Source organism: Pagrus major, chromosome 11 (assembly GCF_040436345.1).
Source record: "Pagrus major chromosome 11, Pma_NU_1.0".
NCBI lineage: Eukaryota > Metazoa > Chordata > Actinopteri > Spariformes > Sparidae > Pagrus > Pagrus major.
This window is the reverse complement of record NC_133225.1, coordinates 18,385,339-18,397,356: the sequence shown is the minus strand read 5'-3', so window position 1 is coordinate 18,397,356 and position 12,018 is coordinate 18,385,339. Positions and strand designations below refer to the sequence as shown.

General features: G+C 41.1%; 1 protein-coding gene across 1 annotated transcript in view; it reads right to left on the bottom strand.

The window, feature by feature from the left end:
* negr1 (neuronal growth regulator 1) overlaps positions 1 to 4,883 on the bottom strand; it is a 147,693-nt gene extending 142,810 nt beyond the window's left edge. The window contains exon 1 of the mRNA XM_073476796.1: positions 4,714 to 4,883. Coding sequence (XP_073332897.1) covers positions 4,714 to 4,883 — 170 coding nt within the window. The remainder of the gene's footprint in view (positions 1 to 4,713) is intronic.
* Between the last annotated feature and the right edge of the window lie 7,135 nt (positions 4,884 to 12,018).

Here is a 12,018-nt window from a genome sequence, read left to right as displayed (position 1 = left end):
ATGTAAGCCCCACTACAGAGTTATAACATGAGGCTATCAATCATGGCGTGTAACTATACTCTGGCAGCATCCTAGAGGATCTGCTTCTGTCAGTGGGCCATCACGATAAGAGTAGCCATAATATTTTGTTAATTCCACTACAGAAGACTGGCAGTTCTCTGCAAATGGGTGGAAAAAAATATCAGCATGTCATGCATCCTTAATCATTTTCTTACCTTACAACACTAGGTTGGATTTTCTGTACATCTTTTTTAAAAGTGATGGGCGCACTTCATTAGAATGCAATATATGCATCTAAATAGCTAACCTAGGCTACAATTTAAATCCATAAAGAGCATCTGATTAGTGTCCTTCTACACTGATTGAATATAAATATCTTGACATAAAAAGGTCTCAGAAGTACATTGAGATCATTTCTCGTCACTGGGTGATAATTAGGTAACACTTTCAGATGACGGTTTACTGTAAAAAGCCTTGACATTACAATTTGATACAGGGTTGTTTTGGATAATATTCGTATTTTCACAGATAGGATTGCAACTTTATGAAATCTCATCTAAAAGAGATTAGGCTGCTTTCAGCAACAGGCTAAATGACTATTTAAAGCACGTCATGACAGGCTTTAAGTTTCAAGTGGATGCTGTGAGGAGGTTAACTGGAGGTCTTAAAGGAGACACCTGCATTGAAAGCCTTCTTAGACACCTTGTTGTACTTAAGTAGAACTATTACAAATGGATGCCAGAGTAAAGAATCTGATGAATGCTTTGGTATAGCCAGCATCTCTTGGGCAACAGGAGACAGACCCCAACACTCACAATATGCTGCTTTCTAATGTCTCCTCCCAAACAAAAGCCCCTCCCCCACGCCCATTGTTTCACATCATGATAGCGTCTAGTCGCTCCTCAAAAAATGAGGTCATATGACTTTCCTAACACTTGATCCCTGAGATGTGGAGACCATGGTGAGCATAAGGAGAGCAACATCGTGCTGACAGCAACACTGATCGCATTAAACGTGTGGTGCAGCAAACAGGCGAGAGGATTTTGCCGTTTAATTAACAGTGACAGACTCAGGTGTGCCCACAGATGTGTCATAAGAGGTAAAACAGGTTTTCCCCCCAAATGAGTGCATGAAACTGCAGACATGTGGCAGCTGACTGATGCATTCGGGTCTCACTGTATCTGCTAAGTCTCCAACCAAGCTGCTGAGATGATGCTTATGCTTTTTAACAGAACTTACTGTGGCCTAATTAAAAAAGTGATGAAATGCAGAAAATGGAGAGAGTGCTTCTCAGCCATGATAAGGGTCTGCATTAAGGAAACAGTCAACAATCCCTCCTTTAAATTGTGTCCTGTGGAGTTTGAACAGTCACTTAATATTCCTCTGTCCTATCTCACCAGCGTGTCCACTGGTGTGGGGACATCGAGCAATTTAAACTAGATGTTGTCTCTGGCATGAGTGCTTATAGTAAATGTCAAGACCTTTCAGAGCCATAATAATGACACAGTTGAGGAAAATGATACATCGTCTTTTTGGCATGGATGAGGCGAGAAAACACAGCTCCAGTGTCAACCGTGTACGCACAGAAAAGATTTTCATCAAAGGGTGTGTTGACACGAGGCAATGATTTTAGATTTATAGGAATACCAGACTTTCAAACTGGTGACAGGTCAATTTTGCACCATTATAGAGACTAAGGCCTGTGGTGCAGGCCCTATTTTGTGGCTGAGGGCCAGCTGTCAAACTAAATAACAAAAAAATAAGCGAGGTTCATTGTCTTATTGTTGGTGTGTACAGCCTCAGTCTGATTTATTTGTTTGGCTCCTTTTTTGTGCCTTTGTAAAATGTACAATGTAGCTTTTAAAGCATGATCATTGTACCTTTTGTCTCGCTCTTGCAAAATCATATATATTTTACTGGTAAAATTGAAATACAGCTGTTGGATAAAGCATGGAGCAGCACAGCAGAGAGATAGAAATACTTTGAGAATAGTACTGCGAATTGTCACTGTATGGTAGCAGCCTGTGCTTAAGATTTCAGTCTGCTTGGACTAAATTTACAGACAGTCGCTATTTTGCTGTTGATTACAGCTGCTTATCCGTGTGGAAGAGGCTGCCACTGATACTGTGTGTTTCCTGACAGCATGGGAACTGTCTTTTCATCTGGCTGTCCCCCTCAAATTCATAGCCAGATGAGTCATTTGCTGGGAAGAGTCAAGGTTTATTCAACTGAATCCAAATGACATGAAACCTGAAAAAGGATGGGGAAGAAAGGGATGGGTGGCTTCTCTAAACAATATGCTCCCCATGGAAGATCATAGACAGCCAGTATGTGAAAAAATGCAGCATATGTGCATAACTTGAATGCATTCATGTAAGACACTGTAGCAGCAGCAGCTCTCCTCAAACATAGGGGCCTTTGTTAGAAGCTGAAAATGGCTGCGCTTTTAGGTAATCAGAAAAGATTAAAAGGGTGATGATACACATGTGGACCATTCCTCATCTTCAAGAGGCTCAAATCATTTAATTGATGTGGGCCCACTGTCCAACGTGAATCAGGGCAGCGTTAATGCAGCGCTAAAAATTGAAGAGGTGGGGGAAATGAACATGTGACAGCGGACCCACCTCTCGGGAGCTACTCCATAATCCAGAGGCAGTGACTAATTGCATGCTTCTGGGTTTGTCAGTATTTGAGAATGCTCACATTTTTTAGTCCAGCAATCAGCTTTAGGGCATGGGAAAATTGCCCTCTAATAGTCTTGGGGTCTTCACGATAGAGAGACTCAACAAACAGGCTTTGTTTTCGGCACCAAGTTCTTAAAAAGAAATAGTTCATGCTTTGATGCCTTGCTCTCAAGACAAGTGAAAAGAAAGAAAAGAGGAAAAAAGACAGAGCCATGGCAAATGACAGAGCAGGCCTTCATCATCACTTCTGGGTGACAAACAAAATTTTGCAATGAGATGCAATCCAGAGAGGCGAGTAGAGTGGTATAAGAGGTTTACAATCTCTATTAGGTCAACAGGTGTGAGCACAGCAGAGATAACTTCACAGTGGTGGCATTTACATGAGTGAAAAAAAAAGCCTGATGAATGGTTTCAGCAAGTGTTGAATAGTCCAATAATTAGCTGTAAGAACCTGGCAGTGAAAGCATCTTGAAAATGTTTTCCCTATCCATTTCCTAGATTTCTAGATGGCATTTACTGAGGCGATGACCCGCTTGTGGAGAGTGTCGCCTTATTCTGGGGGTGGCAGGCGACTTGTTTATTGAGCTGATTCATAGCACGGGGATAATCTCTGGTCCAATAAACAATCAGGATTCAGGCAAAGCTGCTGCCACTGATCACAGCCAACCCAGATTGACACCAGGGAATTAGACGCCCTCTCTGAAGAGACAGTCGAGGGTGTAAGTCTCTTTGACGGGACGGCCCTTGGGCATGGAGGGAACATAGTAAAAATAGTAAGTGCCCCTTAGCTGTTGCCAAGGTAATGCTCATCCTCATAGAAAGACACTCATCTCCATATGAGAAACAGCTCAGCTCTCCAGCAATCGAGGATGAGACAACGACGACTAAAAGCCAACCTGAGTGGGAACTTTAGACTGTCAGCTGCTCTGTATGCAGGTCCACACTTAGCATCTCTCAGAGTCAACATCCAGAGAATTCATATTGAAATGGAGCAGGCCTGCCCCCTCAGCCCCCTTTCCTCAGAGCCATCAAAGCGGATATTTGATATTGGTAGAACAAGATGTTATCACAGCCCTCCAAAAAGATTTGGCTTTTTTTTTCCTTTTTATGTCTTTTGTGTAAACCAAAGAGTTTGCGTGAAGAAATGAAATAGACTACACAGAGATTTTAATTACAGCCTTGGGAAAAGTGCAAGAGCTGAGCTGGATATTGAAACTTGTGCATTAAAATGATCTCCTGAAAGCACTATTATTTGACTTGTTTTTATTTTTATTTTTTATGAGTGTATGCTTAAATTAAGAACTTCAAACCACACCCATGCCAGTTCATTTAGTCCTTAATGGGCAGCTACCTGTGCATCGTAGCGTACGTGATGGAGGGAGGATGGAGGGAGATGGCGCGTCATTGCTCATAACTCGATTCTGAATAACAGCGACCACAACTACACACTTCAGCCTCATTTTGAAACTGCGACATCACACTGTACCGCTACATCTGCCTAAACTGGCAAACCAGCAGTGAAAATAACACGTTCACAGCGCTGTTTTGCTCCTGTTCCGACGCCCCTTATTACTTGAAAGCACGGTGCGATCAAGTCACATAAGCGACAGGCAACGACGGGCTAATTTGGTTAACGCGGGCGATATCGTCCCACCGAGGAGCAGGTATGCACTCAAACACAGCACAAAACGAGACATCATCTCGGTTAGCTCGGTGTCCACAAAAGGGAAAAGTATCTTGGAAACTTTGCTTGTCGCTTGTACACTTGTCGCAAGAGAAGCAGCCCCCTGCGTAGCGGCTCCGGCCGCCCCCCTGTCAGGCGAAAACAAGGACGGGATGGAGGGAAAATGGCCTATTGTGTATTTATCGCAGGCGCTGCGTGATAACCCCGTTTGTTAAAGTAGTTCACAAACATGTTTAAAACGATGAAGTGGTGTGGAAAGAGTGTGTGCGGCGGGGAGAGGAGAACTCCGACAGAGAGTGAGGGAGAAAGTGAAGTTGTGTTAGCTTGTTGTGTTGTTTCTTTTACCTCAGTATAGCCGTGTCGCCCTGTCTGCTGACCACACTTTCAACCGAGGAATAGTCCACAGTTTGTCCAGCGGGCAAACAGGACGGCAGAAAGCAGCACAGGCTGAGAATTATCGCAGTAAGCCACTGACCAGAGACACAAGCATCCTGCACCGCAATCATTATGTCCATCACAGCTGTATGTTGTTGCCGCTTTTCCCAAGTCTTCTTGTTGCCAAAAAAAGCAGCGTGGCTTACAAAAAAAAGAAAGCCTTTTGACGCGAACGACGCTTTATCTCCACACTTTTCCTCCTCGGAGCCCCGTACAGAAATGGTCCGTCGTATAGTTTCCCAGGTTTGTTTTGCTGGATGTAGAGTGCGGGGACGTGTACTCTCCAGTGGCTTGCACACCATCTAGTGAGGAAATGCGATGTAAAATGGGAGCAGACCTAGAAGCAGACAACCCCCAGGCTCTGATCCTGTTGCCATGCGGCCGTTTCCCGGGCAACCCGTTCCCAGTGGCTCGTGATGGAGCAGTAAAACCGGTAGGTATTGATTAGATATTGGTACAACCCAGGATCAATTAAGGATATCGACTGGAGAACCACCCCCCTTTTATTGCCCACAAGGAACAGTCTGAGCGTTTGGAAATGGAGCATACTGATAGTGACGCAGGTGTATCCGCCAGGAAAACTCTGGAAAAGATTTTATAGTGATACTATAACAATCATATTTAAAGTGGCGTACATTTAATCATTTATGATGATGATTATAAATGTGTAATTTCACATACAATTTTTTTTTTTTAAATCCACAAAATATAGTTAAAGCAACATTATGTAACTGTTTAACCTTAAAGGACCTATTTGTAAAAAAAAGTTGATTTTTGGGTCTCATTCCCAACTCATTAAATAATGATGCTGTGGGTTTCCCAAAACATCAGTGAGTGAGACTCAAAAAGACTTTTTTGTGTGTGTGTGTTTACAAATAGAACCTTTAAAAAAACAGCTTAAAAAACACTTTGATCGTGTAGAGAGCCAAAGTCACGCCTGTCCGATGGACCCCATGGGACCTTATTTCAGAAAAACTTTATATGGTAGTGAATGGAGAGACAAATTGTTTTTCTAAACCGCTCAGTGAACTACATCAACCAGAAGGGGCATGAATTGTAGCCAACTCTCTTTCGTGAGAAGTGCAAAAATTTGGTAAACATTTTGGTAAAAAATTGTTGAATTCATACTCCAAACAAATTAGGGGCGGCATATCACCAGAGTAACCGCTAACTACTGCTAACTGCAGCTATCGTTAGATAGTTAGCTCAGTTAGCCACGCAGTTACTGGTCCGGACCAAGCCCCCAGGAAGAGCGCCAGGCTTTTAAGCCCACTTTCATGGTGGTCAAACCATGTTATTTCAACACCACGTGATGTAATGGAGCCGAAAAATACATCACAACCCTCGCGAAATGGTTCGTTTGACTATCATAACTTCAGCCACTTGGTCCAGTAAAATTAGAAAAGTCTAGAAGAGCTGCAAGATTACATAATTTACGGGTCTCCGCCTCCAACACTGTGTCCAGATTTTAATATAACATCCTTGGTCCCGACGTGGATCTGAGAGTGGCATTATGTGACAAGACAGTCTGGAGCTAGCTGGTTAGCATGCTAACATAAGTGTATAACCCAGTAACATAGTACATAGATGTCTTTGACATAGTGTCAAAACTAAATTCATACATATTGCACCTTTAAGCTGCTCCACCTTAACTCTGTGATTATGGACTTTCTCGATGGACACATAGTTTTCCTTGTTGCTTTAGTAACTGCTGCTAGCTAGCTGCCGTTAGCTAGTTAGCTCAGTTAGCCACACAGCTAGTAGACTCCGCTGGGACCAGACTGGGAGATCGTAGCACTCATGGCTCTAACAAGGGATATCTGGAAACAGCGTCAGAGACAGTAGCTAACTTACAGTTTAGCCCTCCGCTAACTTGAATAAGGATACAGTTAGTTAATAATGCAGCTCTACTAGCCTGTAGATTTTGTAATGAAACTATTGAAACTGTACTATTCTGCTAATGAAACAAGTCATGTCGGTGGGGTTGTCACGCTCAAAAAATTGTATTTAGCATTTTACAGTGGCTTCTGTCACGATGTTAGCTTATTTGGGACAGTGTGCATCAGACAACATAGGAAGCTTAAAAGAGGAAAAGAGAGAATTAGCCTACATCTGAGACTGGCTTTTAGTTGCTGCTGAGACCGTTGTAAAATAAGGCTTTAATGAGGCTCTGTGGAATTTCTGTGTTGTGGTAGAAGCCGTTCATTAGTTGTGTTAACAGACTCCATTTCTAAACTAACATGAGCTACTGTTGCTCTCTGTTAGCCAAGCGGAGAGAGGCCCTGAGTGGAGGCACTCAAGAACGTGAATAAAGCCACATACTTTGGACTGTTGAGGAAAATCCAACCAGAGTCCTTCACAAAGAAATCCACAGTCCAGCACCATTAAACAACTTTAACAAATGGTCCACAGAATTGAATAGGCAACTGAGAGTGACAGGTGACAGGTGACAGGTCTTATTTTTCGCGTCACATTACAATCCATTCACATGTGGCCGATAAAAAAGTGATTCATACATGTAAATTACCGCAAACTGTTACATAGAGCCCCTTTAAATGCCCCTTTGTGTCAATAGATCCACCTAAATCCCCCTAAATCTTACACACTGGACCTTTAAGAGAGACCCTGAGCTAATGCTAACCAATATTAGCTGGCTTGCTAAGTTATGTCTTGTGCACTTGGTTGATGCTTGGCTGTGTTAGCAAAGTTGTCGACTCTCTAGTTTTTGATCATAAGTAATGTAATCATAGAATATATATGTACAGTTTACCATATTGGTCAATAAGTGAATTGCTCAAAGACAGTAGGGGGATGAAAAATGACACAAATTCTCACGTAATGTTGCTTTAAAATTACGTTATAAGTCCCTTTTGGGAAATCTTTGGAATATTACAGTGATATTTCATTAAGCTAGGACACAAGCATGTGACAGCTCATACACACACACACACACACGGGGGGGGGGGCTTACAGAGTTTGTTTTAGGGCAGTAGCCCTCCTCATTGTGCTACTGTAAGCCTTTTGACTTAGCCTACATAAAACTTAACAGACTGTACAGCTGTAACCATGGAAATGACATACATTACTCTGAGGTGACATGTTGGCACGGTGCCCCTGGATTGTTGCAGATGACACATGATGTATCATGAACATAACAGTAGCAAAATTTCATAGAAGAGCCACAGAAGGCACTAAATCAACCTTGTGACAGTATTTGAGAGAGCCAGTGCTTAAAATGGCCTCACTTTAAGATTTTACTGTGGGGATATTCTACTTTGCAACTAGTCTGGAGGTGAAGCATCCACGTTAGAGCTGTATTGTAAGATATGCCTATTGCTATTTTTCATTTTCATGGTGTTGTTTCATTGTTTTTAAGTGGTGTTTTATTGCTGATTTTATTTTTCAGTTTTCAACCTGTATCCTATTCTTTTCCTCTGAATTCTATATAAAGCGTTCCTTCCCTATACCTTTTTTTATGATTAATTTCCCCAGGAGGATCAATATGGTTTCATGATATCTTATCTTAAAATCTTATCTCACCTGCCACATAGCCAAGATTGCAGTCTGTGATGTTATCAAGATGCACTGTCTGGAGCTGCTCTATTGAAACTAAACGGTGCAAGTGGCTGTGAACTCCTGAACGGTGTGCTTCAGTTTTTACACCCATACAAGATTTAGACTATTGCCTCGCCTTTGGTTTAAAACCAAAAAAGGAGCCTTGATCCTCCATAAATTCATTCCGGGTGCTGTGGGAGTTGCCTTTCCATCTTTGGTTATTCTTTATCTGTGGAGATAAATTGTTTATTGCTATGCTATGAGAGAGTAGGAGTTGGGACACATTTCTATTTGCAGGTCTGGCTGCGACAGAGAGCCAGGAAGCTTCTTTCCAGAGGTTACAATGGACATTCTAGTGCGTTGGAAATGAGTCAACAACCATTGTACCATGACAAGAAGCATTAGAAGAGGGGGAGGGAAAAGTTCATCTTGTCACATACACCAGTCCAATTTGCATAACTCAAGCTCCCTCTACTGTTAATAGCTGTCATAATAACATTAATACCAATACTTATACTCTGGTTCTGTGACAGAGGTGTTTTGGCCAGAAACAGTAAGATGTTTTCCATCCTTCTCATGTCATTCACAACCTTGTTTTTTTTTTTTCTTTTTTCTCTGAGCCCTTCAAGATACCTCAGAAAATGAACCTTCCCATGCATGAAAGCTATAATTACAGTGACTCCATTTAGTGTTAGTGCACTGTGCAGAGGGGGGAGAAGAGTGGCAGCCTCTAATATTCGGCTCATAATAACCTCAGGAATTACGAACAAGATGAAAGAGATCAGGCACTGGACTATCACAACGTTGGAGCTGGGCTTTTTTTTGAGTAATGGATACCTTCAACATTTCTTCAGAGTTTTCATAACCAGTCGTTCTTTTCTTAAGCCAGAATGAATCAATGCATGCAATTTGCTTTTAATAAGGGGTGAATGAAGTGACGCATAAAAAAAATTGACCATTTTTCTTAGGACGACATGTGTCCCTGGAAGGTTTAAATATTTACTACTTCACAGTGTTGTCAGCACCTTTAAAAGTGACGTATAAACCCAAGAAAAATGGCTTTGTTTATGTGTGTGGTTTAGTGGTTATAGAGACTATCTGCAGCATTAAAACTGCCATTGTTGTCTTAATAGTATGCTAACGACATGGCGGAAACCACTAAAGCATATGCTGCCTTATTTTGACTGTTCTGAATGAATGATGAACCTTTATTTCTTTTCTTCGCTGTCTTATTGCATGTCGTCACAGTGTTTTTTGTTCAGGCTTTACACACAATACCAACCTCAGTTTATTGGATTAATCCAACATGAGTAATGCAGCATATTGAAAGCTATTGTTTGCTGAAGTGGGTAAGTACATGGTCATTTTTCTATAATAGTGATTTGCTTGGCCATTATGATAATGGATGACATCCTGCAGGGAAGTGTGCCAATCGATCACAAGGCACACCAAAATCCGAATGCTGAGGAGGTGTATTAAATGAATCCCCGCAGCCTGGATTTACGGGACATAAGAAAGATCCATGAGGAAGAATGTTAGGATAATTGATCTCCCATTCAAAGGATCCATGTTTTAATGTAAATATACAAACACTGTATTTTAATCAATAAAATAATTATGAAAACTGATGTAGAACAGCCTCTCCGTCTCTAGTTTTGAAATTAAAATCATCTTATTTATTTTTACACAGTAGTCTAAGTATATTCACAAACCACATGCATTATTCATTCAGATTTTCTTTGACATCCTCTGGTTTAAGACAGCAAATCAGCTTTTTTAGGCGTACAACTTTTCCCAGACTTCAAACAAATATATATACCGATTTATATCAACATTTCTTCACAGAAGTGAAACAGAGGGCATCGAAACTCTTCCACAACTTCTTATCAGCAACTGCCCCTGATCATGAGGTTCCAGCTGTGATTCCCTTCCTGCACCGATGCCTCAGAAAATAAAGACGATAAGACTCCAGCGGGGCCACATTCATTTAAAAGAAAAATTAAAACCACTATACAATGTCATGCACAGAAGAGGAATTAATTATGTTTTGCTGACATTTCTATTAAAGAGAATAAATTATGTCAAAGTGTAAGAATTTACCTGGATCAAGATGGTGGTTTGACAAACCTTTGACATGGTTTGTGATGAATTTTAAACTTTCTGAAAGCTGTTGCACCTGTTAACAGTCTTATTTAGGGTTGGGTGCCATTGACATTTGCAGTACATAAACCGGGACCTGGAATTCAGTATCGGTACGAATATATCAGCATGTTATTGGACCATATGTAAAAATATACTCAACTGCCAAAAGGAACATTAGTATAACAGTAGATTGATTTACCTCAAAATTACCAAGTAGACTATTAAATTTAAGTTGTATGAGCTAAAAGGTCATTTTGAAGTAATCAGTAAATGTCAGATTTTACAGAATACTATGCAATTCATGTACAGTTGGTTTCATACTAAGGTTTCAGACGTGGTAAAAAAAATCTCACATACTATCTTAGCTTACTAAACATCTTGTTGGTAAGGAATTTTGGACACAGTCAGTAACTTCTTTTTGGCTAACGCAAGTGCGAAGATATCTCCAACAGTATACAACTAGCTAATTAATTACCTGAAGATGTCTATGAAGTTGTTGATGCCTCACTGTTGCCCTGACTCACTGTGACTTACTGCAGGGGTGATGCCTCACTCTTTCTCTTCCTCTCTATACTCTATAGATGCACTATGAGTCACCAGAATTTTGCACTGCTTGATTTATTGTGAATTAGTATCGGTAGTTCCAACGTAATTCGGTTGGTACCCCTAAAAAACATGGTTTTAGGTACTCAACCCAAATGTGATTGCAAAGAATACAGCAAAAAGTAAACTATGTCCCAACCCTCAAATTCTACACCATCAACATTCAGCTTTGAAAAAAGGTTGATCTGACTTTCTAGGAAGTACAAAACCCCAATGCCTTTGCTTTTGCCCTGAGTTCTTCACATAAGAAATTCCATTATGGTCTAATTCAACAACTGCCACTTGTTTGAGCAGAGAGTAATGTATTGCATTCCTCAAACTGTACCTCACTGTCAAAGTCCAAATGCACAACATAGATAGAGTGGACAAAACACATTTTGAATGAACTATAGAGTTTGATATATGTAGCCCTGCAGCAGTGATTTATTTTGAGCCTTTCCTTTCCCTTTGCTTTCCCTGCACTGCCCATGTGGGACAAAACCTATAACACTCATGAGTCATAACTGATTTGTTCTTTCAGACAGCACCTACCACATTTCATACATGGTGGACGGTTAAAAAAGCTCTCCTGAGTCATTAACTATAACAAGAAACCGATCTTTTGGCCCCAAGATTGGCATTTACTACGAACTCTCTCCAGAATGTGCAGCACAGCCAGACAAGTAAAATTAAAAGAGGGAGGCAGTGAAAAGTTCATCTTGTCACAAAATATGTGGAGAATAGGCAGCGGCGAGACATTACTGACATCTTTATAGGACATGGTGTAGTTTCTTGTTAATTCTCATCGCTTAAATGTGGAGCAGCTGTCTGAAACAGTTGAGTGCCCAGTTGGCTGGATGGAGAGTGGTCCGTGGAGTATCAAATATGCTTTAGGCTACATAATAATGAGACTCTGGGAACCAACAGTGGATGAAG